Genomic DNA, 27,354 nt, shown 5'->3' with positions numbered 1-27,354 from the left:
GGCCGGGACACCGCGGGGCCGGAGGAGCCGGGAGGGGAGCCGAACCGGGCCGAGCGGGACCCACCGGGACCAACCGGGATCCACCGGGACCAACCGAGACACACCGGGAGAAGCCGGGACAGAGCGGGGCCGGGAGGAGCCGGGAGGAGCCGGGAGGGGAGCCGAACCGGGCCGAGCGGGACCCACCGGGACCCACCGAGACCTACCGGGACCAACCAGGACCAACCGGCACTCACCGGGACCAATCAGGATCAACCGGGACACACTGGGACCAACCGGCACTCACCGGGACCAGCGGGAATCCACCGCCGAGCGGCTCGGTCATGTGCGACGCGGCGGGTGACGGTGGTGGCTGCGGGGCGGACACTGAACCGCCGCGGCGCCGCCGCGCACCGGGAGACAGGTGAGATCCCGGTTGGGGCTCAGGATGGACCCCCCGGGCCGCTCCCGGTACCCCCCGGTATTCCCCCGGGCATCCCCGCCGTGCTGCCGCCGGTACATCCCCAGTACCCGCCGGTACCGCCACGGTTTCCCGCCCGTACTGTCCCCGGTATCTCACCGGTATCCCCCGGGCTGTCTCCGGTGCTACCCCCGGTATCCCCCCGGTGCTGCTCACGGTATCCCTCCAGTTCTCCCCAGTGCCACCTCCAATCTCCCGCTCCCGAAATCCCCCCCGGTATCTCTCGCTGCCACCCCCGGTATTCCCCGGTAACATCCCGGGCATCCCTTGGCGCTGCCCCGGGACCGGGATCGCCGCCGCTCTCCTGGTACAGCCTGTGGGGACTCGGGTACTGGTGTCCCCGGTGTCGCCGGTAACCGGCCGTGTCCCCGCAGCCACCCCCGAACCTGCATGAAGTGCAAGCAGGGCACAGCCGCTCTCGTCATCCGCGTCGGGGATCCCTTCTGCCGGTGAGGGACAGCGGGGGACATCAGAAATTGGGGGCTTTGAGTCTCCAGGACATCAAGGCTTGGGAGCTTTGGGTCTTGGGGACATCAGGGATTGGGGACATTTGGTCTTGGGGACGTTGGGTGTCTGGAATGCTGGGATGTTGAGGCTGGGGACATTGGATCTCTGGGACTTCAGGGTTTGGGGACACTGGGGCTAAGGAACGTCAGGGCATGGGGACATTGAGTCTCGAGGATACAGGGGATGGGGGACAGTGAGGTTTGGGGACGTGGCTCATGGACTTCTGTCTGGAGATCATTGGATCTCTGGGATGACAGGACTTGAGGACTTTGTTCTCTGGGACACTGGTGTTGGGGACATCAAGAGGACTTTGGGGTCTGGGGGTGTCAGAGCCAGCTGTGGCTCAGAGGTCCCCATGTCCCCTTGTCCCCCAGTGGCTGCTTCCGCGAGTACTTCGTGCACAAGTTCCGTGCCATGCTGGGCAAGAACCGTGTCATCTTCCCGGGAGAGAAGGTACCAGGATGGGGGACACGGGGGGACCCGGGAGTGCCACCAGCGCCGGTGACTGTCCCTGCTGTCCCCACAGGTGCTGCTGGCAGTGTCAGGGGGCCCAGCCTCCAGTGCCATGGTCCGGCAGGTGCAGGAGGTGAGAATGGGGGCTCGGGGGGGATTCAGGGGGGGCACAGCTCGGCCACCCCCTCACCCCACAGCTCACCCCACTGCTCTGCCAGGGGCTCAGCCGGGAGGCAGCCAAGAGGCTCCGCTTCGTCCCTGGCCTCGTCTACGTTGAGGGTGAGGGAGCTGCACTGCCTTCTCCACATCCAACTGCCCATTCCCAACCTATTCCCTGGCCTGCTGCCCGTTCCCTGCCTCGCTCCCCCTTCCACCCTTGCTGCCTGTTCCCTGCCCCATCCCAACCCCAGCTTCTGTTCCCTGCCCCATTTCCAGCCCAATGTCCATTCTCCACCCCATTCCCAGCCCTGCTCCCCATTCCCAGCCCCATTCCCAGCCCTGCTCCCCATTCCCAGCCCCACTCCCTGCTCCCTGCCCCATTACCCACTCCCAGCACAGCATCCCCTGAGCTGTGCCAGGGCTGGGGTGCTGCCACCCAGCCCAGTGAAGCCATGGCACCCCAGGGTGTCCCCCTGGCCCCAGAGATGGGGCTGGGAATGTGACATCATTCCTGGCACTGTCCCCCTGCCTTCCAGAGGGAGCTGTGTGCAGGCAGAGCCCGGAGCAGCGGGAGCAGACCATGGCTCAGATGGAGACCCTGCTGCAGGCCACCGGCTTCCCCTACCACCTGATCCACCTGGAGGAGGTATTGGGGTGACATGGGGACACGTGCTGAGGTGGGGGGACACACCTGGACACCCCAACTTCCCCTTGTATCCATCTCTGCCCCGCAGGCGCTGGAGCTGCCCCCATCCATCTTACAGCCAGGGCCAGAGCGCTCTGGCAAGCCCGGCACGTCCGGCCCTTCCTACAAGCAGGCTGTGGACAGCTTCATCCAGCAGCAGCGGCAGGATGGGGACAGTGGCACCTCTCTGCCTGGCCCCAGCACCCAGGACAGGCCAGCAGGACCCCCAGCCACCCCCCGGCTGCCCAACACTTCCCAAACCCAGGAGCTTCTGCGCATCTTCGAGGCAGCGCGGACAGCGACTGCGCGGGAGGAGCTGCTGCAGATGCTGAGGTGAGGGGCTGCCCATGCCTGCTGCCAGCACCAGCCAGGTGTGGCAGCTCTGATCCGGTGTCACCTCATCCCCAGGACCCACCTGATCGTGCAGACAGCTCGGGACAGGGGCTACAGCAAGGTGATGATGGGCGACAGTCTCACGCGCGTGGCCATCAAGCTCCTCACCAACCTGTCCCTGGGGCGTGGCGCCTTCCTCGCCGTGGACACGGTGAGCTGGGGATGGTCACCCGCACCCCAGGGGTGACACAATGCCATGGGGAGGTGGCTCGGTGGTGGCACAGTCCCCTGTCAGCCCTGCACCCACAGGGCTTCACGGATCAGCGCCATGGTGACGTGATGGTGGTGAGACCCATGCGGGACTACACGGCCAAGGAGATCGCCTTCTACAACCACTTCTTCAGCGTCCCCACCGTCATCGTGCCACCCCTCTTCACCAAGGTAGGGGTGTCCCGTGGTGGGGATCCCAAGCTGTGTGTCCCCGTGGTGGGGACAGGACCCTCCAGTCCTGCCCTGCCGTCCCTGTTGGTTCCTGCAGCGCAGGGAGAAGCCCAGTATCCACCAGCTGATCGAGCGCTTCCTGCTGGGGCTGCAGGAGGAGTTCCCCTCCACCATCAGCACTGTGTACCGGTATGGGGGGCTCTGTGGGGTACCAGGGGGGTGCAGGGATTGGGGTGGACCCACTAACCCCTGTGTTGGCTGCAGGACAGGGGAGAAGCTGAGCCCGGAGCCAGCCAAGGCCAACAGTGAGTCCCAGCGCTGCCTCATGTGCCTCTGTGGCCTGGACACTGATGGGGGTGAGTGGGGTGACCAGTGTGGGGTTTGGGGGATTTGGGGAGCAGCCGTGCACCCCTCAGTGACCCCCTGGCTCTTGCAGAGGAGCAGTTGGCTCTGGAGCCCACGCTGATCTTGGAAGAGCCAGAAGTAGGGTGAGTGCATGGGCAGGGGGGATTCCAGGATTCCACACCCACTCCTGGACCACCACAGTGGCACCACCGAGTGTCCCTGTCCTTGTCCCTGTCCCTACAGGGCTGAGAGCAAAGCTGCCTACATCCCCATGCTGTGCTATAGCTGCCGCCTCAACTTCAAGGAGCTGGTGAGGCTTTGGGGTGCAGTGGGATAGCTCTGGGGGGGATAGGGTGGTCCCTAGGCTCATGTCCCCTCTTTGGCAGGGTCCTCTTGACACACTGCCACCCTACGTGCGCGCCGAGGGCCAGCGCAGGATGCACAGGTAATGGGGCTGGGGGTCCCTCCCTGCCAGCTCAGCCCCCCAGGCTGTGTCCATCCACAGTGTCCGTCCCTTGCAGAGCTGAGATGGAGCAGAACAAGGAGAACCAGGAGCCCAGCAAGAGCTGAAGAGCTTGGGGACAGCAGGGGACACGCCCCCAGTCCTGCTGGGTGCCACCTCTCAGGGGTACCCCAGGGGTTGGTGAGGACTCCTGTCAACCAGGCAGCTGCTTTTATACCCCATTTCTGTCACAGCCAAGGGCGGGGAGAAACCCAAACCCCCGTTTATTGGGGGCCAGGGGTGCAGGTCCCTGCTCTCCCCACCCTCCCTGCCCCAGCTGCCTGTCAGTGAGGGAGGCCTCAAGTTTGTTTTATTCAATATCTGTATAAATAAACCATTTGAATTAATAAAAAAAAAAAAACAAAAAACCAAACCCAAAGTCACAAGTGTTTGAAGTCCAACTGGGGCTGCCAGACCCACCCCAAACTTGGGGGGCCACAACCCAGGACCCCCATCCTGGAGCTGGGGGGAGGCTATTGCTTTTGAGTTCAACCTGGTTTTGGAACAGGGCTGGGGCCAGGAGGGAGGGGGCACAGGCTGGCTCTCGACCCCCCCATCCCCACCTGGCAGCCGGGGGTGCCCAGTGGGTGGGGAGGCCACCTCCTGTCCCCCTCCCCGGGAAGGCACAACGTGGTCTGTGCAGGTCGGACGGCTTCGAAACAACGTAAGAAAAACATCCAGAAAAACATCCTCCCTCCGAGGGAGCGCCCAGAACCCCACACCCCACTGCTCCCCGGGGCAGCATGCACCCCCCTGAGGGGGGCTGGTTAAGGCATTGGCGGTGATGTCCCTGTCAGGGGGGGCTGGAGCCCCTTCCCCTTATTCCTTGTCCCGTGTCCACTTGATCATGGTCTCGGGCGAGCGGTAGAGGAAGATGAGCTTGGCGTAGAGCTCTTCCTCCAGCTCCAGCTCGCCCGTCTCCCGCACCAGGAAGATGTCGTGGCACAGCTTGAGGATGCGATCCACGCAGGGCAGCTCCTCGAACATGATGGAGTGGGAGATCTCGCTGAAGAAGCCTCGCACGAACTTCCCGATCACCAGCACGATGGACACGTAGAGCCCCATGATCCTGCAAGGGGACACATCCTGGATCCCTGATCCCACCAGTTCGCTCTGGATTCCCCCCACCCTGGCACCCTCCACCTACCCATAGCCGGCCAGGAAGCCCAGGCTGGGGGGGCTGACTTTGTCGTTGAAGATGACCAGGGGGAGGATGTGGCCATCTTCAGGAGGGGCGTCCTTCAGCCTCACCACCCACCACTCCACGAAGTTGTCACCTCGGCTGGAGCCCCTGCGCTCCCGTTTCAGCTGCACCTCCACGTCCAGGTAGCTGTCCTCATCATCTGGAGGGGGTGACACCGTCAGGGCACAGTGCAGTGGCTGCTGTGCTCTCAAGGATGGTTTTTGGGGGTCTCAAGTGGGGCTTGTGATGTCACTGGCTACAGGCAGGTGACAGGGTGGGACTCATGTCCTCGCCCTTTGCAGGGGGTGGCATCATCAGGGCCCAGCACAGCTACTGGTGTGTTCCCAGTGCTTATCTTTTAGGGAGAGGCACACTGGGACTCACGTCCTCCCTGTCTTCAGAGAGGTGGCACCCAGTGCTGATTTTCTGGGGGGACACGTTGGGACCTACCTGGCAGCAGCTGCTTGACAGGTTCAGCTTCGAGGCCGTTGGGCGCCCGGATGTATTTGGGGAAGAGTTTGGGCAATTCCCTGCAAGAAAGCGGGGTGAGAGGGAGGTCACACCATCCCACCGAGCACAGGGGTCTGGTCACCCCCCAGAGGACACTCACACGGGGTCATCCCTGGTGCCCTCGAGCAGCTGGGCCAGCTCCAGGCGCTGAGGTGCGCCAGGCTGCAGGTCTGTGGTGTGCTTGCCGTAGGCGTGCTCCACCGTGCCGCCCTTGCCCAGGTCCCTGTGGGCAGGAGAGGCTCAGTTAGGACAGGAGGTGCAGGCAGGGGTTGCAGGCAGGGCTGCCCCCGCCCTGGCCGTGCTGGAGGTACCTCTGGAAGGTCCAAGTGAGGTGCACGGTGATGCTGGAGGAGCCGTTCTGCAGCTCCTGCTGCATCTGCTCGCGGCTGGGGGGGCTGATGCTCCACAGCGAGCCCGAGCTGCCCTCGATGCGGGCGGTCACGATGTCCTCCTCGCCGTACAGGGTGATGAACTGCATGGCCATCTGCCACCGGGGAGGGCACTGCTCAGCCCCTGCCCTGGGGGCTCTGCCAGTCCCTGCCCCAGGCAGCCAGCAGGGAGTTTTTGGGGTGGGGAAGTTTACCGGCTGCCTCTCGAACTCTTTGGTGAGGTCTTCGTAGTCCTGGGGCGTGAAGGGCTGGATGGATTGTTGCTGGGCGCTTGTGGCAAACAGAGGCTGGGGGGGACATGGGGACATCAGCCAGGCAGGGCACTCTGGTGTCCCATCAGGGTACCCCAACACCCATCCCTACATCCTCACCTCATACCCCCCCAGCTTGAGGGTGACAGTGACATCGATGGGGTGGTTGGCAATGCCCACCACGGAGCGCACCAGGGACATGAAGAGCAGCGGGAACCAGATGATGCCCACAAGGAAGAGGATGATGAGGCCACCCATGCCGTACTTCACCACCTTCTTTTTCTTCTGCCCTTTGGGCTGGGGGTATTTCTGGGGTGGGGAGAGACAGTGCACAGTGTAGGCTGGGCTTAGGGGCACCCCAAGAAACAAGAGATTTAGTGGGGACCCTTCCTGGCATGGAGCTGTACCTTCTCAGTTTCCCGGCTGCACTTGATGATGAAGATGTTGGCATAGATGTCCTCCACACACATCCAGTTGGAGAGGGACAGCGTGGTGTCTGTCCACACCCAGTCCATGACTGCCCGCAGCTCCACCAGGAAGGGCACGAGGCGGAACCTGAGGGGACACGGGGACAGGGGGGGTGGTACGGCACCCTCAGGGTGCCCTGGGGTCCCTGTGGCCCCGTGCCATACCCCTGGAAGAGGAAGAGGTTGAGGTGGTTGTATTTCTTGGTGAGGAAGTTGCCCAGGATGCGGGTGGGGTAGCCACAGCGGATCTGGTAGGCCGACAGAGCGAAGTAGATGCACTTCACAAAGTACCACAGCTGGGCCACCGAGTTGAGGTTGAACAACCTGTGGGAGGGACGTGTCACCCTTCAGCCACCAGCATGGGCCACCACGTGGGCTTGGGGACACCAAGGTGCCACACGAGGACCACACCATGCCAGGGCAGGGAATCCTTTGGGATTTACCTTTCGGTGACAGCCGGCAGGAGGATGAACATCCAGAAATGGATGCCGAAGACCAGGATGACCTGGAAGATGAGCTTGCCCAACACTGTCTTGCGGAGGTAGAGCGCGCGGTCGATGACCATGGTGGTGAACTGGAAGAGCAGCATGACCAGGAAAGCCTGTGGCACTTGGTTTTCTGATAGCGACGAGGTGATGTCGGTGGCCGCCGTGTATTTCTGGGATGCAGGAGAGGTCAGGATGCAGCCCAGCCTCACCCTGTGGTGGGGGCTGGCCAGCCAGGGCTCTGTGGGACTCCCTGCTCACCCCAAAGGCCCAGAAGCCGAAGATGATGATGATGAAGTCAACCACGTCTGCCATGAACATGTAGGCGTAGACGTCGGTGGCCGCGCGGTTCTCCGTGTACAGGATGTTGTGGAAGAACCTGCGCACTGGGTGGTACATGTTGTGTGCCCTGCAGGGACAAGGGACACAGGAGACAGGTGACTGGGGCTGCACCCCACAGCCCTCACCCCAACCAGCACTGCCAGGACTCACGTGGTGAGGAAGAAGTTCTTGACCCGCAACTCAAATGCCTTCAGCTTCTTCTGGGCATGATTCTCTTCTGACGCTTCCTCCTCCTCCTCTTCCTGCTCCTCCTCTTTCTCTTTCTCCTTCTTCTCCTCCTCCTCGTCCCCTTCAAGTGAGGCACAGTGTGGGTGACAGCCAGGGTCCTGCAGGGCCACATCTGCCTGACCCCAGCACCCTGGGGGTGCCAGCCTTGCTCCTCACCAGAGCACGAGGGCCAAGAACTGGTGCTCACCTTCATCTGGAACAATCTCCGATGCCTTCCTCTCCTGCATCCTCCTCCTGAGGCGGAGCCACATGGTCCCAGCTCCCTCTTCCTCCACCACAGAATCGCTCTCCGGCTCCGGCTGGGCTGGAGCCTCTGGCCCTCCCTCTACGACCACCAACGGTGGGAATATGGCTTCCTCCTGCTTCTCCTCCCCTTCTTTGTCCACTGTGTGCTTCTCCTCCCCTTCTTTGTCCTCTGCGTGCTTCTCCTCCCCTTCTTTGTCCTCTGCAGGCTTCTCCTCTGTCTTCTCGCGGTCCCACAGCCCGTAGGACTGCAGAGGGACACAGTCAGGAGGACAGGGGTTCTGCTGCCCCCAGCCCCACACACCTCACTCCCCTTCCCACAGCATCAACACCCAACAGGCACTGCTGGGAAACCACAGCAGAGCCACCCAGCACCCAGTGGGTTCTGCCCAGAGACCCCAGGAGCAGCTCCAGCTCCCCCCCAACACCCACCCACGGCCCAGGGCTCACCAGCAGCAGGGAGCGATGGAAGAAGAGGGCCAAGAGCTGCAGGAGGTCATACTTGAGGTAGCGGGTGCTCTTCTCCAAGCCCAGGATGCGTGGTGGGAAGAAGGGCTTGCCCTCGTTGCGCAGCAGGATGATGTAGCCATTCCAGGGAAAGAACCCGAACTGGAACAGGTATTTCACCACCACCATCAGCTGTAGGGACACTGGGGTCAGTGGGTGGCAGCAGGGGGCCGGGTGGCATTGTCCCCTCGCCGGCCACCCCCTGCCCACCTCGGTGAAGATGATGGCAGTCATCCAGAAGCGCTTGCTGGGCCGGGGGATGGAAAGCATGGCCCAGAGGAAGACGAGGATGGGCAGGATGAGGGAGATGATGGAGCCGGTGACCATGTTGTTGAGGATGATGACGAAGTAACAGAGCAGCTCGGAGTGGGCGATGACACAGCGGTAGCAGGACAGCAGCAGCTTCAGGAAGCGGTTGTGGGACTGGTGGAATCGCTCTGACTCTTCCAGCTCGAGGATGTGCGTCCTCCTGCAGGATGCACAGGTGGGATGAGCTCCCCTGGCCACCCCCCAGCCCTGTCCCCACGTCCTACTGTCCCCATATCTACCTGCTCATGAGGAGCTCACTGGCAGTCCTCCTGCGCTGGTAGGGCACAGTCAGGAACTGATGACCATCAGTCATGTCCTCCTGGGACCCCAAGCTCATCACTCGCTCATGGCTGCCATGAGGGCTGGCTCTTGGGTACCTGCTGGGGATGACACAGCGACAGGAGTGACCCCCCTGCCCGCCCACCCCACCCGTGGCACTGCCAACTGCCCCCTCGGGGGTATCTATGCACCTGCCTGGAAGTGCCGCTTTGGGAATCTGCAGCCAAGGAGCTGGGTCGCCTCAACTCCGGCAAGGACTCCTCTGATGGCAGCAGGTAGAGCTCATCCGGGAACGTGGGGTGTATCTCCTCTCCCTGTGACAGGCAGGGCGTCAGTGCCACCGCGGAGCTGGGGCACCAGTGCCACTACAGGACTGCCACCTGCCGCGCCCCGGTGTCCCCCCGGCTCACCCTGGCCAGCCGCTCTGCCAGCACCCATCTCTCGAGGCGCAGGACGCGGGACATGTCCGAGTGCTCCCGAGTGCAGGCGTCCAGCCACTGCGTCAGCCCGTCCACCAGCGCCTGGCACAGCAGCCACAGGAACCTCAGCGTGTTCAGCGCCCGCTGCAAGACGTTGCTCCGCTCTGCCAGGGCAAAAAGAGGGGTGGGGAGGTCACTTGGTGTCCCCTCAGAGCTCCCCAGTGTCCCCAGCGTCACAGTCCTGCTGCCCACCTACCAGAACTTTCTGTGTTCTCTTCCTCCCGGCCTTCAGCCCCCTCGGGAGCCTCCACCTCTCTTCTTGCATCAGCCCCTGCAAGGGTCAGACCCCAGGGAAGGATGAGCATCATTTTTGGGGCTCTCCCATACACCACCCCATCCCCTGTCCTCCCACAAAAGCAGGGTGGACAACAAAGAAACTGCACAGCTTGTGCCCAACCCCACTGTAGCCACCAGAGTGTCCCCACACACATGGGGAATGTCCTGCCAGGGCATACAGCAGGCACCAGGCAGGGCTGTGTCCCCTCCTGATGCCCCCATGCCTGTTTTGGGATGTCAGACCCACTTGCAGTGCGCTCGGTGCTGGGTGGCTCTGGCTCCTCTGTCTCCTCTGTCTCCTCCTGCTGCTGCAGCACTGTCCTGGTGTTGGTCACCCAGGCCTGGTAGGCGAGCTGGAGGGGGACAGAAGCTGTCAGCACCCTGGGCACACTGCCAGTCCTGGCTGTCCTGCAGTCCCCCAGCCCTGCTCACCTGGAAGGCACTTGGCCTCCCTGGATGTGGCTCCTCCAGCACCTCCTCCTCCTCCTCGCTGTCCGACTCGAAGAGGAAGTATTCCCCGGAATGCAGCACTGCCGGGGGGCACAGGGGATCATGGCACAGCCGGGGCCATGGCAGGGGTGTCACACCCCAGGCTGGCCCTCCTGCCACCTCCCAGGGCTCTGCCTGGCACCGAGGACACCCATGGGGACATCAAAGCCAACGACTCAACTGCCAGTGGGGTCCCTCCCATTCGGAGGTGACCGATATCAGTGACCCCAAAACCAGCCTGGCACCCCCCGTCCAATACCCCATTACTGCTGGGGAGCACAAAAGCCACAGTTAGCGCCCTGCAGCCAAGCCTGGGGACAGGGGACATGCAGGGTGTCACCCTGGCCAAAGCACTGCCATGCCCTGTTATGGCCCTGTGCCAGGGCTGTACCTGCAGCGTGGTCTGACCATGGCCGCCACCAGCGCTCCCTCTGCCGGGATGGGTCAGCTGGGCCGCCGGGCGCTGTGGGACAGCAGAGGGGCACTGAGAATGTCCCCATTCAGGGCACCCACCCGGCTGGGGGGCACTTGGGTGCAGAGGGGTCACCACCATGCTCCATGGGGCAGTGGTGATGGGTCACAGTCCCACCTGGAGAGGGGCTGGGGACACAGGAGGGACACCCCGGCTCTCACCTGCTTTGGCCCCGACCTGCCCTAGGCTGGTGCTGCGGGGCAGATGCTCCTGGTGGTACTTCTGCTGTTTGGCTCGGATCCGCTCCATCCTGGGGGCAGAGGATGCTGCAGAGCCCCTCCCCAGAGCCCAGGGGCACCCCCAAACACAGGGGTGCCCTGAGGTGCTGGTGGCTGCAGGGAGGGAGGTCCCAGTGCCCCCAAAACCCACTCACTGCCGCTTCAGCTGGGCCAGCGACCTGGTCTCGGATTGCCGGTGCAAGTGCAGGCTCTTCATGATGCTGGCCTTGTACAGTGCCACACCCCTGCGGGACAGGGACAGTGGAGGGTCAGAGGGATTCCCAGCACCCACGGGGACCCTCCAGGACCCAAATCCCACCTGGAAGGCTGCAGGGCAGAGGCTTGGAGGTCCCACATGACGTGCAAATAGTAGGAGCTGAGGAAGATGCGGCGCTGGAGCAGGAGGAAGAAGAAGCAGATGCTGTCCCAGATGATGCCAGCCTCCTCCACGGGCAGCGTGCAGTCGTGGTCCTTGGTCATTTCCTCAGCTGGCAGGCAGAGGTGCAGGCAAGTCAGGCAGCAGCCCAAACCTGCACCCCCAAGCCCCCCAGATCACCCCCAGACCAGCAACTCACGCTCATAGTAACCCTTGACGGTGCAGACGAGGCTGAAGAGCTGGATCACCCAGCAGAAATTGCTCTGCATCTGCTGCACAAAGACGCAGGACAGGAGCTGCAGGCAGAAAAGGCACACATGGCTGTCACCAGCCATCCCCTCCCCAGGGCATCCCCGAGGAGCAGCACGGGGACCAGAGCTCACCGACAGCATGTTTTTGGAGACAACAACGGTGATGTTGTAGAGGATGAGGCAGTCCCAGAGCACGAGGCGGGCACGGGCTGGCTTGCGCAGCATGGCCGTGCCGAAGAGCAGCAGGTAGAAGCAGGCCAGCAGGTAGCCCAGGCCGAAGAGGCTGATGCGGTTGGCGCCGGTGATGAAAACCACCATGAGGATGAACCAGAAGAGGTAGCGGAACACCACCACCTTCGCCATGTCCAGGTAGGACCTGCGGATGGGCAGCTCAGAGCAGGAGCCTTGTCCCCTCCCAGTGCCACCAGCATGGTGACAGACCCCCCACCAGCCCTGTCATGCTTTGTCCCAGTCTGTGGGGTCCTAGTGCCTGTGGGGGTGAAGCACCATCACCAGGGGTGTCCTGGACCACCTCATCTCCTGCCAGAAGAGCCTCAGGGTATACCCACTCCAGCCATCATGGGGGTTCTGTCCAAAGGAGTCCCAGTCCCATCCTAGAGGATCCCAGCCCAGCAGGTCCCACCCTATCCATACCTCAAGGGGTCCCATCCCAGGGCAGCTGCCACCCAAGGGTGGGATCTCATCTCATCCCTACCTCAAAGGGTCCCATCCCATGGAGGGGACCCATCTTGTCCACACCACAAAGTTTGGGATTCCGAGGGTGTGATTCCATCCTGTCCACACCCCAAGAGATCCCATCCCAGAGGAGCGCCCCATTCACTGCCCACCAGGGATCCCATTCCCATGGCCCCATCCCAGGCTGGGGGGCAGTGCCAGGGGCACCCACTTGCAGTAGATGAAGTTTTGGGTGGGGTTGCAGTGGTCCTGCTCCAGGTCGAGCCGGTCAGAGTTGTCCCCAGCCGCCTGCAGCCACACCTCAGAGCGCTCAGCCTTGAACACTCGCCACTGCTGGGACGCGCAGAGCAGCAGCACAAAGTCATCTGTGGGAACACAGCTCAGCCTGGGCCACGGGGCTCTCCAAAATGCTGCTGCCCTCCAAACCCTTCCCCGAGGCATGGGCCACCTGCCCAGGATGGGGAGCTCATTAATTCCCTCCAGGCAGGGGTGGCTTTCCCAAGAACACCTCCTTTTGAATCAAGTCCCTCCAGGCCCCTCGTCTCCCCAAATGGGGGGGGAAAACAATCAAGCTCCCCCCCAAAAGGAGTGTGGTTTGCCTTAACTTCTCCCCAAAAAGGTGTGTGTCATTGAAGCTCCACCTCCAACAGGGTGGGGCTCTTAAAGCTCCTCCCACCCCCTCAGATGTCCTTCCCCCTCCTGGAGGCAGGATGGGACCGCACCATGGCTGAGGGGGTCAGGGGCTGGAATAGGGTGACAGGGGGGCACAGAGGTGCCAGGGGGCTGCCAGGGGCTGCAGCAGGGGAACAGGACACCACAGGGCTACTCACTGATGAGGTTGGTGGAGTTGGGAGCCTCAAAGAAGTCGGGCAGGTAGAGCCACTTGATGAGCGCCGAGTTGAGGGGAATGGTGTTGCTCCGCCACGGATAGTCTGGGGGGCAAAGGGGGGCATGATCAGTGCCAGCCCCCTCCTCCAGCCCTTCCCAGCACAGGCAAACGGTGCCCCCCACACCCCTTACCCCTGCAGAGGGCGGGTGGCATCCCCACACACAGCAGGTACTGGTAGAGGAAGAAGATGACGAGGAAGAGGCAGTACTTGGGCCAGAGGCGGGCGATGGCCGCGCGCCGCCGCCGCGTCAGCATCACCACCAGCCAGCAGCCGTGCAGGATCACCGGCAGGTTCATCCGCTGCCCGATCACGTTCACCATCATCAGGAAGCAGATCTGGGGGAGCAGGGGGTGCAGGGCTCAGCACTGGGAGCCCCGCGAGCTCTGGGAGCCCCACACACAATATTCACGCTCCCACCTCCAAGCCAAACTTGTAGTAGAAGTAGTTGATGAAGTATTTGGCGCAGCTGACGAGGCCGAGGTCGAGGTGCTCGCGGGAGATGTCCTCGAAGATGGTCTCGGTGACAGGAGCCACCAGCTGGTACTGCTTGCGGTGGTACTGCTGGCGCCTGTACACCACAGACTCAAACACCAGCAGCAGCAGCACCTGCAGGTGGTTCTGGGGGGACAGGGGATGCTCAGGACCACGGTGTGAAGCCAGGAATAGCCCCACGATGTCCCTGTGCCCACCTGGGTGTACTCCAGGTTGGGGAAGCCCTTCCGGATGCCGAACCAGTTGGCCGGGTCCACGGGGCCCAAGTACAGCAGGGAGATGCTCAGCTCCTCCGGGGCCAGGTTGGTGCTGTTGGGTAGGGGCTGCAAAGGGGAGCACACCGGGATGGGTCAGCACCCCTCGGCACCCTCAGACCCACCCTGCAGCCAGGGACCCTCCAGAACCATCCCCACCTGGGTGCAGTTGCTGGCGTACTGGTGGGGGTCCACAATCTTGAGCTGGTAGAGCATCTTGCAGACGATGATGATGCAGGTCCAGATGGTGGAGAGGCACGAGGCCATGCGGCGGAAGCGGCAGTAGGGCATGGCCAAGGCCCACAGCAGCACCAGCAAGAAGTTCATCACTGACACCTGGGGCAGTGGCAGTGTCAGCACCTCGGGGGGAGCCTGGCTGAGCCCCCCAACCCCACAGCCCCGGGGGTACCTCCTCCAGGGCCACCCAGACGGTGTAGAGAGCCACCATCTTGACGACATGGAGCTCCAGCAGGCGCCTCACAAAGACCTCCCCGCGTGTCACTGCATCCGAAAAGGTCTGGCCCAGCACAATCAGGCGCTCCAGCACCAGCCCCCATTTGTTGGACTCTGTGGGGACATGGACCCTCATGGACACCCTCGCAGCCCCCCTGGCTCTGAGGACACCCCAATCCATTCCCACAACCTCCCACACCTGGAGAACATCCCAGTCCATCCCCGCAACCTCCAGTCTGCTCCTGGCTCAGAGAGCATCCCAATCCATCCCTGTATCCTTACAGACTTGGAGGATGCTCCAGTCCATCTCCTTACCCTCCCACACTTTGATACCAACCCAAATCCATCTCCTGGGTCCCTCCTGGCTTGGAGGACACCCCAAATCCCAGCCCATCCCCATCCCTGCCTTGTACCCAGGGAGTCGGTGTCGGAGTCTCCGGACTGGGCTGTCTCAGCAGCAGCTGCATCCCGCAGCAGGCGACTCCCATGCAGCTCCTCAGACCTGTGGGAAGGGAGCTCAGAGCAGGGATGGGGGGCTCGGGGTGCAGGGGGGTCACCCAGCACTGGGTCCTACCTGGGGATGTGGCAGGGGGGCGGAGAGGGGGGGCGGACATGCGCCAGGTCGGTGATGAGCATGAAGGGCTTGTGGAAGTAGTGGAGCTGGAGGATGCAGGCCAGGAGGAAGAAACCCGTGATGAGGATGTTGGAGAAGAGCTCAGAGACACTGAACTGCTCCAGGCCCAGGTCGCTCAGCCTGGATGGGGAGAGGAGGGTCAGCATGGGGCGTCATCCATCCCACCCCAACCCGCTCTGTGCCTCAGTTTCCCCATGTGCAACCCAACCCCTGGCTGTGCCCTGGTGTCACCACAGGGCCGGTGCCAGCAGAGACCCCACAGTGGGTCGGGGACACTCACTGCTCATCAGTGAGGCCTGTCAGGTTCCTCCAGTACATGGGGAAGTCCTCAAACTGGTAGGTGTAGTTGGCAATGAGCACCAGCATGGTGTAAGCCACCACCAGCCACCAGAAGCCCTTGAGCACCTTGCGCCACAGGCTGTAGTACACCTGCAGGGACAAGGACATCAGCAGGGCCACCCTGGGGATGGCACAGCTCCCCCAGGGGTCCTCAGCCCCCCTACCTGGAAGAGGATGACGCAGAGGAGGAAGAGAAGCATGTAGACGATCTTGTAGATGACGAGGCGGCCGGTGAAGGTCACCATGATGAACATCCCGGCGCAGACACAGATCCAGAACTTGGCAAAGAGATTGCTCACCACCTCCCCCAGCTTCTTCATCACATCCCGCACCTGGCTGGTGTCTGTGGGGCACGGAAGGGCTGCAGGAGCCGGGCAGGGGGCACCGTGGTCACCCCCACACCCGTGGGCTGCTCAGCCTGTGGGTGACACCAGGAGCCCTCACCTGTTTCGCTGACAGACACCTCCAGGAGAGGCGTGGCTGGGGCTCTCCTCGTTAGCACCTTCTCCTTAACGAACTCCCGCAGCAGCACCCAGAAGGTGAGGGTGAGCAGGAGCTGTGGGGACAGGCGGTGAGCAGGGGACAGCCTGGCGCTGGCAGGGACAGGGCAGGGACAGCACCACGCTCACCTTCGCCCCCAGGACCAGGCAGGGGTAGCTGCGATGCACCAGCCCCAGGGGCTGCAGCCTCATGAAGCTGATGTGGGTGGGCAGCTCGGGAGCCAAGTCCATGGCCCACACGTACTGCAGGCTGACCAGGCAGATGGCGTAGAGCACCAGGAAGGGCGAGCAGAGCATGGCGAAGTTGCGGCGGCTGCGCACCATCCAGATCAGGCACGACCAGAGCAGCAGCACGAAGGTCATCCAGCTGTGGTAGGTGATGCTCCACACCTGCAGGCAGGGAGGATGAGGGCTCGGCCACCCCCGTGTCAGTGTCCCCTCCCCAGGGCCGTGTCCCCTCCCAGCCCGTTACCATCATGGCGATGAGGGCGGACACGTAGCTCTGCCGCATGAGGACATGGACCAGGGTGCGCAGGGGCAGCCACTCCACCGGACGCCTCCTGCCTGGCATGGGGAGGGGGCACGTGAGGCACCCCTGGGCTGCAGGCAGGGCTTGGGGAGGGGGGCTGTGAGGCACCCCCGGGCTGCAGCCAGAGCAGGGGGCTGGTCAGGCTTACGTGCATTCAAGATGTGGACGGTGCAGTTCTCTGGGGTGTCGCTTGGCTTCTCGGAGTTGGGGGTGGACAGCATGGGCTGGGGGCAGAGAGGGCTCAGAGCTCACCCTGGCACCCCCATCCCTCACCCATTCCCCGTGCAGCACCCCAAACCCACCTTGGTGTCCTCAGCCATGCGGTCAGTGTCCTTGGGCCAGCTCTCCAGCTCCACCAGGTCCCTCGAGCGTGGCTGTGCTGGTGCCACCATTCTCTGTGAGGGACAGGAGCCAGCTCAGGCCACCCACGGCCACCATTGGGGTGCAGGATGATGCCCCAGCCCCCTGCCAAGCCACCCCCATTGCCCCCCAGCTCCCCTCTGCACCGGGGCAGTCACAGCCAGGCACAGCAGCACCATTGTCACTGTTGTCACCACAGGGTTTGGCTCAGCCCTCACCTTGGCATCCAACCAGCGCAGCTTCACCAGGGTGGCCATGGTGTAGTAGAGCAGCAGCAGGATGCCAGGGTTGGCATAGACAGGCCAGGGGAAGCTGGTGTTGAGCTCCAGGGTGTTGGGCTGGGAGCAGTTGTGGTACAGGATGATGTCCTTGAAGCCGAACACCCTGTGGGGACAGAGGAGGTGGCATTAACCCCCAGCCAGGACACCCCACCAGGAGCCAGACACCACAGGGATGCTCTGGCTGCCCTCACCAGGGTGGGATGGAGCAGCTCAGCAGCACAGGGATGCAGGGCACAGCTCCCTCCCCAAGGACTCACCGTGCCCAGATGGTGGGGGGTGGGAAGACCCCCTGCACGAAGGGGGTCTGGTAGGCATAGAGGCACAGGAGGTGGCAGGCGCTGTAGATGCCAACGAGGATGCAGAAGGCGTTGAAGGCGCGGTGGCTGACAGGGAGGTGACATGCCCACCACGTGCACAGCCCCAGGAAGAGCAGGAAGTAGACGCTGGAGGAGGCGGAGGGCAGGGTGATCCCTGGGGAGCAGAGCCCCATGGGCAGTCAGTGCATGGCCTGGCAGCCCCCTGGGCCGGGCAGCATCCCACTGCACTGAGAGCATCCCACTGCACCCAGCATCCCTCCCTGGAGCAAGCATCCCTTCCTCTTGGGCCGAGTTTTCCACCTTGGACTCTAAATCCTTCCTCGTGAGACCAAGCATTATTCCTGCTTGGAATAAGCACTCTCCTTCCTTGGACTGAGAGACTGAGTACCCCCTCCTTCCCAGACCAAGCATCTCTTCCTCCACAGATCAAGCATCTGACCCTCAGAGCAAGCAGCTCTCCCTCTGGATTGAGATTTCCCCCTTGGATTGAACATCCTCCTCCCTCAGACCAAGCATCCCCTTCTCAGACTGTTTTCCCCTCCGAACCAAGCATCCCTCCCTCCACAGACTGAGCTTTCCCCCTTGGATGGAGCATCCTCCCCCCACAGACCAAGCATGCTTTCCCTCAGACTGAGCATCACAACCCCCTGGATTGAGCATCCCCACTTTGCACCAAGCATCCCCCCCAGCAGCACACCCAGTGAGCTCGCCAAGCTTGCCCCGTGCCCACATCTCGTGCCCACCTGCCAAGGCCAGCTGCAGGATGGCCAGTCTCTTCCCAGCCTCCCAGAGCAGCCAGTGAGCCTTGTCCCGCAGCCGGCTGCTCAGCAGCGCGTCCCTTTTGGATGCACGGCGCTGCCGCCCCACACCCTTCTCTTCCCTCTGCCGGGGAAAACCATGCTGCTGTGAGCTCCCTGACCCGATCCCGGGCAGCTCCCGGCCGTGCCTCAGTTTCCCCGCTCTGGGGAGGGCAGGGGTGGCCGGCCAGGCGGGCAGAGCGCCCGGCACCTGGCCGTGTTTATCTCATCAGCCGCCTGGAAAGCGCCTCCGAAGGGCGGCTGTTTTTCTTGGCACCACGACCCGGGTTCCCAGCACTGAGCTTTTTTCCAGGCTGCTCCCGCGGCGGCCCTGGGCTCACGGCAAAGGCATCCGCGCCGGCCGCTGCTCCGGTTTCAGCCCAGCACGGCAGCCTGGGGCAGTGGGGAGCCCCCAGAGCAGGGCTGGGGTGACCCCAGTGTCATGGCTGCAGTGTCCCTGTGACCCGCTGGCACTGCCAGGCAGAGCTGGCATGGCACCATCGAGCTCCAGCTGGAGCCAGCACCCCAAAACTGCCCACCCCACTGTCCCGGCTGTTTGCTGGCATCCCTGCGGCAGTGCCAGAGCAAACTGGGCACTCCTCCATGCCTGCATCACCCCAGGCTGTGTGACAATGACAGAGCCCTCCACCCTGGCCAAAACTGCCCCAAACTGGGTCCCCAGCCACTGGAGATGTCCCCAGGCCATGACCCTGTGTTACAGGCTGTGCTCAGGGAAGGGACAGGGAACAGCCATGGGCAGGCTGGCAGGGACCTGGTGGGATGTGGATGGTGGGATGTCCCCATGGCACCAGGGTGGCTCTCACCTGATCATAGGGCTCCTGGGACTCGAGGTTCTGTCTGGAGGCGGCAGGGCCGAGGCGGCGGCACACGCACAAGGACAGGGACGACACCAGCAGGATGCCAACATCAGGTGCCACGAGCCGCACTGAGTTGGGAATGTCACTCAAGTCCAGCCTGGGGGGAGAGCAGGGCAGAAGAAGGCTCAGGGGTGACCCCCAGCCACTGCCAGCCCCCAGCCCTGCACCACCAAGGTGTCCTTACCTGGTGACCCCAATGTGCCGAGCAAGGAACTCCCAGGTGCCTGTGGGAAGAAGGGGGGCACTGAGTGGGGCAGACCCCATGTGGGCAGGCTCTGAGCACTCCCAACCATGGCAGGGCAGGATGGGCTCTGTGCCCGGTGCAGTGGGCACCCAGCAGACACCCTGGCATGGCACAGGACATCCATCCCCAGAGCTGGCACGTGGCTGGGACCCTGCAGAGCCTCAGCAATCCCCCAGCACCAGCAGGATGGGTCCCCCGTGCCAGCAGCTTGAGGGAGCAGAACTGAGGGTGGGTGAGGGTGGGCATGGGCACCCCCTACTCACAGTTGGACCCCAGCCGCTGGTTCAGCTCGGGCAGCGTGTACAGGCAGATCTGGAAAACCAGGTGGGCGAGGAGGAAGAGGATGCTGGTTGCCAGCAGGGCTTTGAGGATGCGGCTGGTGTGACCTGCGAGACACGAGCAACCTGTCACACACCACCCAGGGACAGCAGTGTCCCCAGCAGGGACCCTCGGGAGCAGCTGGGAAGGGTGCACTGTGCCCAGAGATTGCAGGGATCTGCCCCACGATGGGGTCCCACCAGGGCTTTGCCCACCCCACAGTGTGCCCAGCACAGCCCAAGGGCACCCCAAGAGCCAAAGCCCAGGACTGCCCTCCCTCCTTTCCCAGCCACTTCCCCACTGCACAGGGACCACACCGGGGTGCAGTCAGCATCCCCATCCCTGCTGGAACATCCAGGGAAGGCTCCAGGGGGCTCTCCCCACTCCAAACCCCATCAGCCCTTCCACCAGCTGCAGCCATGCCCCCATCCCACCCGGCTCTCCGGGCCCTGTGCCCGTTTTCCTGGCCAGGGGGTGGGGTGGGCAGCGAGCCCACCACAGCTGTGAGCAGCCTGGGGGGGCCCTGGGCCAACAGCTTTCCCTCCGCTTGTTTTTTCCTGTAAATCCACGCAAGGCTCTCAGCAGCGCCGGGATCCGGGGCCGTGAGAGCCCATGAAATATTCAGAGGGTAAAGCTTTTAGCTGTGGCCGTGCCAGGTGCCGGGGGCTGGGGTCAGAGCCTGGCACAGGGGGGCTTTGGCACCCCCTGCACACCTGCCCGGTGTGGGTGACACCCTGTGGCCACCGTGACACCGCAGTGGCCCGGGCAGGGCGGAGGGGCTGCTCGCGGTGTGCCCACACAGCCCAGCCCCGAGGGTTTTGGTTAATAAGGCTCCAAACTGGCCATTTTGGAGCAGGAGGGCTATTAATAGCCACGCTGGGCTATAATTAACAGACAGAGGCTGCACACGGAGCCACACTGCCCAGCCGGGGTGAAACCGCAGCGAAGGTGCAGGAGGGGGGTGGCAGCACCCCTGCTGCCCACCCTGCTGCCCACCTCCCCCCAGGTGAGCCCCTTACCTGTGGGGAAGCGTGAGGAGGGCCCAGGGAACCAGGGCAGGAGCAGCAGGAAGAGCAGGTAGACCAGGGAGAGGACATTGTAGCGGAAAACGCAGGCTGGGGGCAGAGGGACAGGGTTAGTGACAGGGACGTGGCATGGGGAGCACTCACAGCTGCACACCCTCACCCTGGGGTCCCCAAAAGAGAGGCACCCCAAAATGCCAGGTGGTGCTGGAGCCCTAGGGTGGTGCCAGGCAGGGTATGCTAAAGCCCCCCAGAAATGCCACCGGAAAAAGGGACCCAGGGGGGACCCCAGGCTGTGCCATTCCTGTCACCCACAGGGATGACACAGAGAAGAGGGGACATCAGAGGTCCCAGACATGTGGGGTGACAGGAGAAGAAGAGCCACGAGAAAAATCTGCTGCATTTCCACATCATTCCCACAAAACCACCCTGAGGACTGAAGGAGCCCCATGGCCAGGCTGGGACCCCAACCTGTGACCCCCCGAGGCTGGCACAGCGCCTGTCCCCAGCCCTGCTCTGGGTGTGCCACCAGCTCTGCACCTTCCCCCTCACTTATTTTTAGACCTAAATTACAGCTTGTTTGGAGGCACGAAACCGTCGGAGGAGCTGGGCAGAGCCAGCGCCCTGCGGAGATGTCACCGACGGGGACAGGGATGGGGACAGGGGCGGCATGGTGGAGATGTGGCAGGGCAGCTGCCGCCCTGGCTGGGGACGCAGCGTTCCTGTCAGCACCTCCACAGTGACAGACACTGCCACATGCACCGGCAGGAGCTGGGAGCATCCCCAGGGCAGCCCCAAAGCCACGGGGATGGGCAGCACTGCCGAGACACCCCAGAACAGTGCCTGGCTGGAGATGGGGGATGAGCTTTGTCACTGTGCCCTGCTCCAGGCAGCCCCAGGACATCCCTCCATGCCCTCTGCTGCAAACCAGAGCGACACATCCACCAGCACTGGGACAGCACAGGGAACTGGTGTTGGGGACCTCAGCTTTGCATGGCCAGGGCAGGGAGCTGCTCCCCTTGGCACCCCGAGTGGGAAGGGGGGCACACAGGGGGCTCAGAGGGCAGCGCTGACCCTGCAGGACTGGGGGGTGAGGGGAGCCCGGCCGGGCGCCAGGGACGTGCTCAGCACAGCGGCCGGCACAGCCCTTCCTGTGTTTACGAGGTTTCAATGGGACAACACATCCTGGGGTGAGGGACAGCGCGGCCGGGGGGGACACGGCACAACCCCCGGGGACAGCGGGGACCCTCGGAGGGCGCGGGGACGGTGGGACAGAGTGCTCAGGATGTGCCCAGGACGTGTCCCATGCCAGGGCTCAAACCAGCCCCACAGCGGGGTCTCCACAGTCCCCAAACCTGGGAAGCACAGCCCGGCCCCGAGCAGGGCTGGGGGGCACGGGGAGCCCAGGGTGGGGGCAGCAGGACGGTCACCAGCAGCCACCTCCCCGCGGTGACCCCAGGCCGAGTCACCTCCCGCACGCCTGCAAGGGTTCCTGGCTGTTTCGGCAAACCATGATCTCATGGAGCAAATATTCCCCGTCCTGCGCCAGCGGCGACGCGGCCGAGAGGAGAGGAGCCTTCCCGGCACGGGGGCGAGACGCTGCTCCGGCTTCCGTGGGAGACAGGCAGGCACCCTGGCCACTGGCACTGCTGTGCCAGCAGCCACCCACCCACTGCCCACCTTGAGGGGTACCAGTCCCACCGTGAGCCCCCAGCACGGCCACGGTTTGGTGCTGGTGGCACCGAGGGCACATGGCACACTGGTGGCATCCCGGGAGTTCCAATGAGAGCAGGGATTGGGGGTGACCCAGAGGGGTGGCTGGGCACTGGGGGACACCCAGATGTTGACCCCACTGATTGGTGTCACCAGCACCCCTGGGACCCTCTGGTTGGTGGCTCATCCTCCACCCCTCAGGCATCACCAGGAAAGCTCCCAGCAGTGCTCCATGGCTTCAACCAGGGATCGAGGATGGAAAAGGAGGGAAAGAAGGGGTGACAGGCTGGTTTGGGAGCACCCAAGGAGCCCGGCTTGGCACCCACCCGGCTGCAGCGGGGCGTGCCGTGCCGCCGTGCGTGGGTGCTCCGTCCTGCACAGTCGGAGGGAACCGGTTCCCCGCAGTGCTGACAGTGGGGAAAGTGCCGGCGAGGGGAGAAAAACCAGTTTGGCATGTGGGGAGAGCAAACCCGCCCTCCACAGCCACCGAGCAGCCGGCTGGGTGGGTACAGCACCCACAGCCCCCTCCCCACGCAAACAGTGCCCTCGCCCACCATACCCTGGGGTCTCTCTCTGAGCACCCACCTTGCCCCCTAAGTGAGATATCCCAGTCTGGCACCCCGAATCCCTGCCTCCCAAGCCCCGTGACCCCGGGAGCAGCCGGAGCATCTCCCACGCTGCCGGGAGTTCATTGCCACCGCGGCCGGCGCTGGCAGCACGGAAATATTAACGACGTGAAGGAGCCGGGAGGAGGATAAATTGCACCTCTGGGGAGCTGGGCGGGATGTGCTGGGGTTCCTCCGTGCCAGCCCTAATTGGGTTTCCCCGTGGGAGGGGAATGGGGTCACTGGGCAAAGTGGGGGCAGCCGGGAGGAGTTGGTATCAGGATCTTTCCCAGTGCACTGGGCTGGGAAGAGCAGCTGTGGGAGAGAGTTGGGGTCTGGCACAGCCAACCCTGCAAACCAGGCACCATTCCACACCCTGCCAGCTTCCAGCATGGATCTGCTCCCAGCTGCATGGGGAATGGGGCTCCCCAGGCCCTGCACCATCACCTGCATCCACACCACGTTCAGCACCAGTGCAGCTGCTCTGCAGGGACCTGCAGCCGCTCAGGGTTAATTAGCAGAGCTCTTTAATTCCCTGCCCTGCTCACTCACACAGGCCCGTTACCTGCTGCCCGAGCCAGGCAGCTCTGCCAAGCTGCCTCCCAGCTCACCAGCCCCAGCTGGGTCCCCAGGGACACTGACAGGGTCCCCAAGGTGTCACTTTGCTCCCAGGACTCTGCACCCACCGACTGCAAACCAGAGGCAGGATGATGATCCCTGGGCACGGAGGCCCCATCCCAAAATCCCATCAGTGTGGTTCTTCCTATCCCAAAATCTCATCAGTCCCAAAGCAATGAGTCCTTGGGCAAACAGAGCTGGCCACCAGCACATTCCCAGCCCCAGCCCCAGCTCCTCTTTCCAGGAAAGCACAGCCCCACCGGTTCACCCACCATATCCTGTTTTTGTGGAAAGTTAATCCCGATCCTACCGGCTCCCGACCCTGCTCTGGGAATGCTGCAGGAGATGCCCCAGGAGGGCTCTGGGCTGGGTGCCAGCGAGTGCCAAGGCTGCCAGCCTGGGAAATCCCAGCATCAGCCAGGAGCTCGTGCCACGGGACAGGGAACGCAACAGCTTGGGGGACAAGTGTCAGGGGACAGCCCTTTCCCTGGCACACGCCAGGATGGCACAGCCCGTGCCACAGGGTGAGCTGCAGGCTCAGCACTGGGACATAGGAGGACCCACATTCCCAGATCCACCAGTATTCCCAGTGGGGCCATGACCCATATGGCAGCAGCAAGCAGTGCCCAAACCCTGCCCTCCTCACCCTAAGGGGACCCTCTGAACCCCTAGGAAGCCCCCCATGGTGTCCCCCACCTCAGAGGGGCTGTGGGGGATCAGTTCTGGGGACACAGAGCACCCAGGCCCTTCACCTATCCCATCTCACCCTCTCATGCCATCCCATCCCCTCCCCCTGCGCCTGGGAGGAAGCGATAGTTATTGCTCTTGGAGACAGCGGTGGCTTTGCTTTTTTTTTTTTTTTTCTCCTTTTTTATAGGTTTTTTTTTTCCTCCTCTATTTTATTTCCCTATAAAAAGCACCTGACCGCAGGAGGCAGCTGCTGCAGCCCACGCTGGCACCCAGCTGGGCTCCAGCTCTGCGGCACTCGGGACCCCAGAGACCCCCAGAGACCCCCAGCACCCTAACCAGGCAGGGGCAGCTGTGTCCCCACATCAGGGGGCTTGGGGGGCACCGCAGCCACAGCGAGGGGGTGCCACCCTCACCCATTCCTTCTGCCCGAGCAGAGTGGCACTGGGGGTGCCCAGTGTCCCCTTGTGTGGGGTGTGCTGTGCCCCCCACGGCGGCTCCGGGCACCCCAAAATCCCAGCAGGAAGGATGGAGCCGAGGCGGGGATACAGCCTGTTGGGACCCCCGATGGGGTCTGTGCTGTGCCAGCCGTGGGGAGCCGGGGGGCACCGTGGGGAGATGGCGGTGTTCCCCCGAGCAGCACCGTGTGCCCCAACTCCTGCACCTCCACTCGCCCCGAGCTGGCCCGGAGCCGCGAGCAAACATCCTCCGGACGTTTGGGAAGAGCCAAATTGCCAGGGAAGGAAGGGCCGCGGGCGGGTCGTGCTCCGGGGCGATTCCTCCCACCCAGGTGCAGCGGGACGAGCCGCAGCCCCCCGTGCCTCAGTTTCCCCCGGGCCCTGCTGAGTCACCCCCTCTCGCCAATCAGCTGGAGCAGGACGGAGTCCCCGCCCAAGCGGGGCCCCAAATTTAAACAAGCCACCTACACGCTCCCCGGGGGGACACCGAGGTCGCCAGCGTCCCCAGCTTGCCCCGTGCCGGAGCAGGGTGAAGAGCCGAGCAAGCCCGGCACGATTTGGGGCCAAACGAGCAGGATTTGGAGCACGAGGGCCCCGCGGGAGGCTGCGCCCGGAGGCCACGTGTCGCCCCGGGCACCCATGGGATCACCCGGCAGCTCCCGCGCCCCGAACCGGCCGCGACAGCCGTGCCGGGGAGCGCAGCCCTGCCGCCAGCCCCGCTCGTGGGCTGGGTTATAATTAACCTCCGCACATCCTGCGCGATGCTCTGACTCACTACCCCAGCAAAGCAAAGAAAAAGCAGCTTTTTCAAGAGTCACCGACTTCCCCTGCCAGCGAGGCTTTGCCCCGTGCCAGCACCCCGAAACTCAGCCCTGCTCCCCAAAACACGGCTGGGAACGGGGCTGGATGCACCTCTCTCGGCTGGTCGCACGTCCCTCTCCCTCCAGGTGACTCTATCCCAAAAGTCATTCTAGGGCTGCCCCAAAAGCCGTGCCAGGGTTTCCCGGGGTTCAGCCCCCCGGCACGGCGTGAGCGCGGTGTTGGTGGCAAACAGCCCCAGCCCGTGCCCGGCACAAGGAGCCCCTTGAACAATCCTGTGTGTAGAGAGGTTTTTCCTTTGCGTCTACGCAAACGCAGCGTCCCCGAAGAGGCTCGGGAGAGCCGGGCTTCAAAGAGCCGATTCTTGTCCTGCGCGTCCCGGGACACGGGGATTTTCCAGGCCGGTGGCCAGCCGGTTGCCTCGGTGGGTGGCACATCTGCCATCAAAGGCCGACAGTGCTCGGAGTGGGTTGGTGGCAGCCTGGGGGTCTGGAGGGCACTCTGCCTCCCGGGATCCACCCGGGCATGGAGACAGGAGAGGTGCCAGCTGCCCCCGGGCATCGCCCACCCTCCTCACCCCCACCCTGCAACCACAGCACAGCGAGCGTGGTGACACTGCTGTGACCGAACTGGGTCACCTGCGCCCCGAACAGCCCCGGCTGTCGGGGGGGACAGAGGAAAACACGCACACAACCTCCCGCCCCGGAGAAAGTCGCAGCGTTTCCCGCGAGTGATCTCGGCCACGGGTGGAGAGGGGCGGAATTTCGCGCGATCCCCGCGGAGGGACCGCGCCACCGCCCGTCGCGGCACCGACAGCCCCCGGAGCCACCGGCGGCTCCTCCCGGCGCGGGGATCCCAGCCGCGGTTCCCGGCTGCAGGATCCACTTGCCCCGGCTTCACGGCGCTTCCCGCTCCCCCCGCTCCACGTGCTGGGCAAAGCCCCGCAGCCACCGCCGAGCGCCACCGCCGCCCCGGGGACACGCGCGGGAGTCCCCCGAGCCACCCTCCCCACGGGCGGGGCACCCACCCGCTTCACCTCCGGCGATCCCGGCACTCACCGGCGAGCAGGGCGAGCGGCAGCAGCAGCCAGTAGAGCCCCGCGCACAGCCCCGGCCGCTTCATCCCGCCCGGCGGCCGCGGCGGGGGGAACTCGGCCCGAGCCGCTCCGAGCCGTTCCGCCCCGCCGGGGCTGGGCAGGCCCCGCTGCCCGGTGCCGCTGCCCGCTCCCGCGGCGCTCCGAGGCGCTGCCCCCGCCCCGCGCCCGCCGCTTTATAAAGCGGCACCGCCCGCCCCCCCCGCGGGGCCGGCGCGGCCCCAGCGCCTCCCGCCGGCACCGCGCCCGCCGCGCCCGACACGGGCTGTCCGGGCTCTGCACGGCCCCGCAGCCCCCCGGGTTCCGCTTTCTGCGGCCAGCGAAATAACTCGGCTTAAAAACAAAAAAAAAAGTAAGATAAGCAGATGTGTTTCCTGTTTGTTTCGTTGAAAAATGAAATAAAGAAGCTGGCGCTAGTTTTTGACGAATTTGTGGGTTTTTATACCAGGGCTGGGAGCTGCTGTACGGAGAGGGGAGTTCGGGAGTGCTGATGTGCTGCCCTGGAGCTGGGTGCCATGTTCCTGGAGCTGGGTGGGTGATGTTCCTGGAGCTGGGTGCTTGATCCTATATCCTTGGGGCTGAATACACAGTCCCTTGTCCCTAGAGCTCAGTGCCCTCTGTGCAGCCAGATGCAAACCCACACCCCCATGGGACTGGGAGCCCAGATGAAGGGAGTTGGGGTCACATCTGGAGCTGGGAGCTGTGCTCGCCGTCTCAT

At 63.8% G+C, this 27,354-nt stretch overlaps 2 protein-coding genes across 2 annotated transcripts; one reads left to right on the top strand and one right to left on the bottom strand.

Moving 5' to 3' along the window:
- Positions 1-199: 199 nt before the first annotated feature.
- On the top strand, positions 200-4,258 carry CTU2 (cytosolic thiouridylase subunit 2). The gene is made up of 15 exons (XM_085071361.1): positions 200-403; positions 835-909; positions 1,342-1,420; positions 1,494-1,553; positions 1,639-1,699; positions 2,116-2,225; positions 2,314-2,597; positions 2,673-2,808; positions 2,907-3,038; positions 3,136-3,227; positions 3,303-3,394; positions 3,475-3,526; positions 3,627-3,693; positions 3,770-3,828; positions 3,905-4,258. The coding sequence occupies exons 1-15, from the start codon at positions 324-326 to the stop codon at positions 3,951-3,953; spliced, it is 1,428 nt and encodes a 475-aa protein (XP_084927487.1). The 5' UTR covers positions 200-323; the 3' UTR covers positions 3,954-4,258.
- PIEZO1 (piezo type mechanosensitive ion channel component 1 (Er blood group)) lies at positions 4,179-26,795 on the bottom strand. The gene is made up of 51 exons (XM_085071329.1): positions 26,602-26,795; positions 20,641-20,736; positions 19,567-19,689; positions 19,244-19,283; positions 19,006-19,156; positions 18,128-18,266; positions 17,325-17,538; positions 17,005-17,170; positions 16,729-16,821; positions 16,575-16,650; positions 16,370-16,461; positions 16,027-16,287; positions 15,842-15,953; positions 15,562-15,740; positions 15,339-15,487; positions 14,999-15,178; positions 14,838-14,926; positions 14,381-14,538; positions 14,131-14,307; positions 13,915-14,040; positions 13,643-13,843; positions 13,356-13,560; positions 13,166-13,267; positions 12,547-12,700; positions 11,772-12,015; positions 11,588-11,684; positions 11,332-11,500; positions 11,168-11,257; positions 10,956-11,044; positions 10,714-10,785; positions 10,266-10,363; positions 10,081-10,186; positions 9,754-9,828; positions 9,489-9,661; positions 9,274-9,392; positions 9,039-9,179; positions 8,701-8,959; positions 8,434-8,622; positions 7,928-8,231; positions 7,663-7,801; positions 7,432-7,579; positions 7,129-7,343; positions 6,851-7,009; positions 6,626-6,773; positions 6,339-6,527; positions 6,162-6,254; positions 5,890-6,062; positions 5,679-5,801; positions 5,519-5,598; positions 5,033-5,228; positions 4,179-4,954 (listed from the first exon to the last, which is right to left on the bottom strand). Exons 1-51 carry the CDS (start codon positions 26,663-26,665, stop codon positions 4,705-4,707), a joined length of 7,485 nt encoding a protein of 2,494 aa, XP_084927455.1. The 5' UTR covers positions 26,666-26,795; the 3' UTR covers positions 4,179-4,704.
- Positions 26,796-27,354: the final 559 nt, after the last annotated feature.

This window comes from Lichenostomus cassidix, chromosome 11 (assembly GCF_008360975.1).
Source record: "Lichenostomus cassidix isolate B80296 chromosome 11, HeHo_3.0, whole genome shotgun sequence".
Taxonomy (NCBI): domain Eukaryota; kingdom Metazoa; phylum Chordata; class Aves; order Passeriformes; family Meliphagidae; genus Lichenostomus; species Lichenostomus cassidix.
The sequence above is the reverse complement of the archived record's forward strand: the minus strand, read 5'-3'. Positions and strand labels throughout refer to the sequence as shown.

Excerpts from the sequence above, each read along its gene's own strand:
- CTU2 (XM_085071361.1), top strand. The coding sequence starts at position 324 with ATGTGCGACGCGGCGGGTGACGGTGGTGGCTGCGGGGCGGACACTGAA. Across the intron at positions 404-834 it reads CGCCGCGCACCGGGAGACAG|CCACCCCCGAACCTGCATGA; the intron begins GTGAGATCCCGG and ends GTGTCCCCGCAG. Across the intron at positions 3,829-3,904 it reads GGCCAGCGCAGGATGCACAG|AGCTGAGATGGAGCAGAACA; the intron begins GTAATGGGGCTG and ends CGTCCCTTGCAG.
- PIEZO1 (XM_085071329.1), bottom strand. The coding sequence starts at position 26,665 with ATGAAGCGGCCGGGGCTGTGCGCGGGGCTCTACTGGCTGCTGCTGCCG. Across the intron at positions 19,690-20,640 it reads CTCCTCACGCTTCCCCACAG|GTCACACCAGCCGCATCCTC; the intron begins GTAAGGGGCTCA and ends CGTGTCTCGCAG. Across the intron at positions 14,308-14,380 it reads TCTGGGTGGCCCTGGAGGAG|GTGTCAGTGATGAACTTCTT; the intron begins GTACCCCCGGGG and ends CCACTGCCCCAG.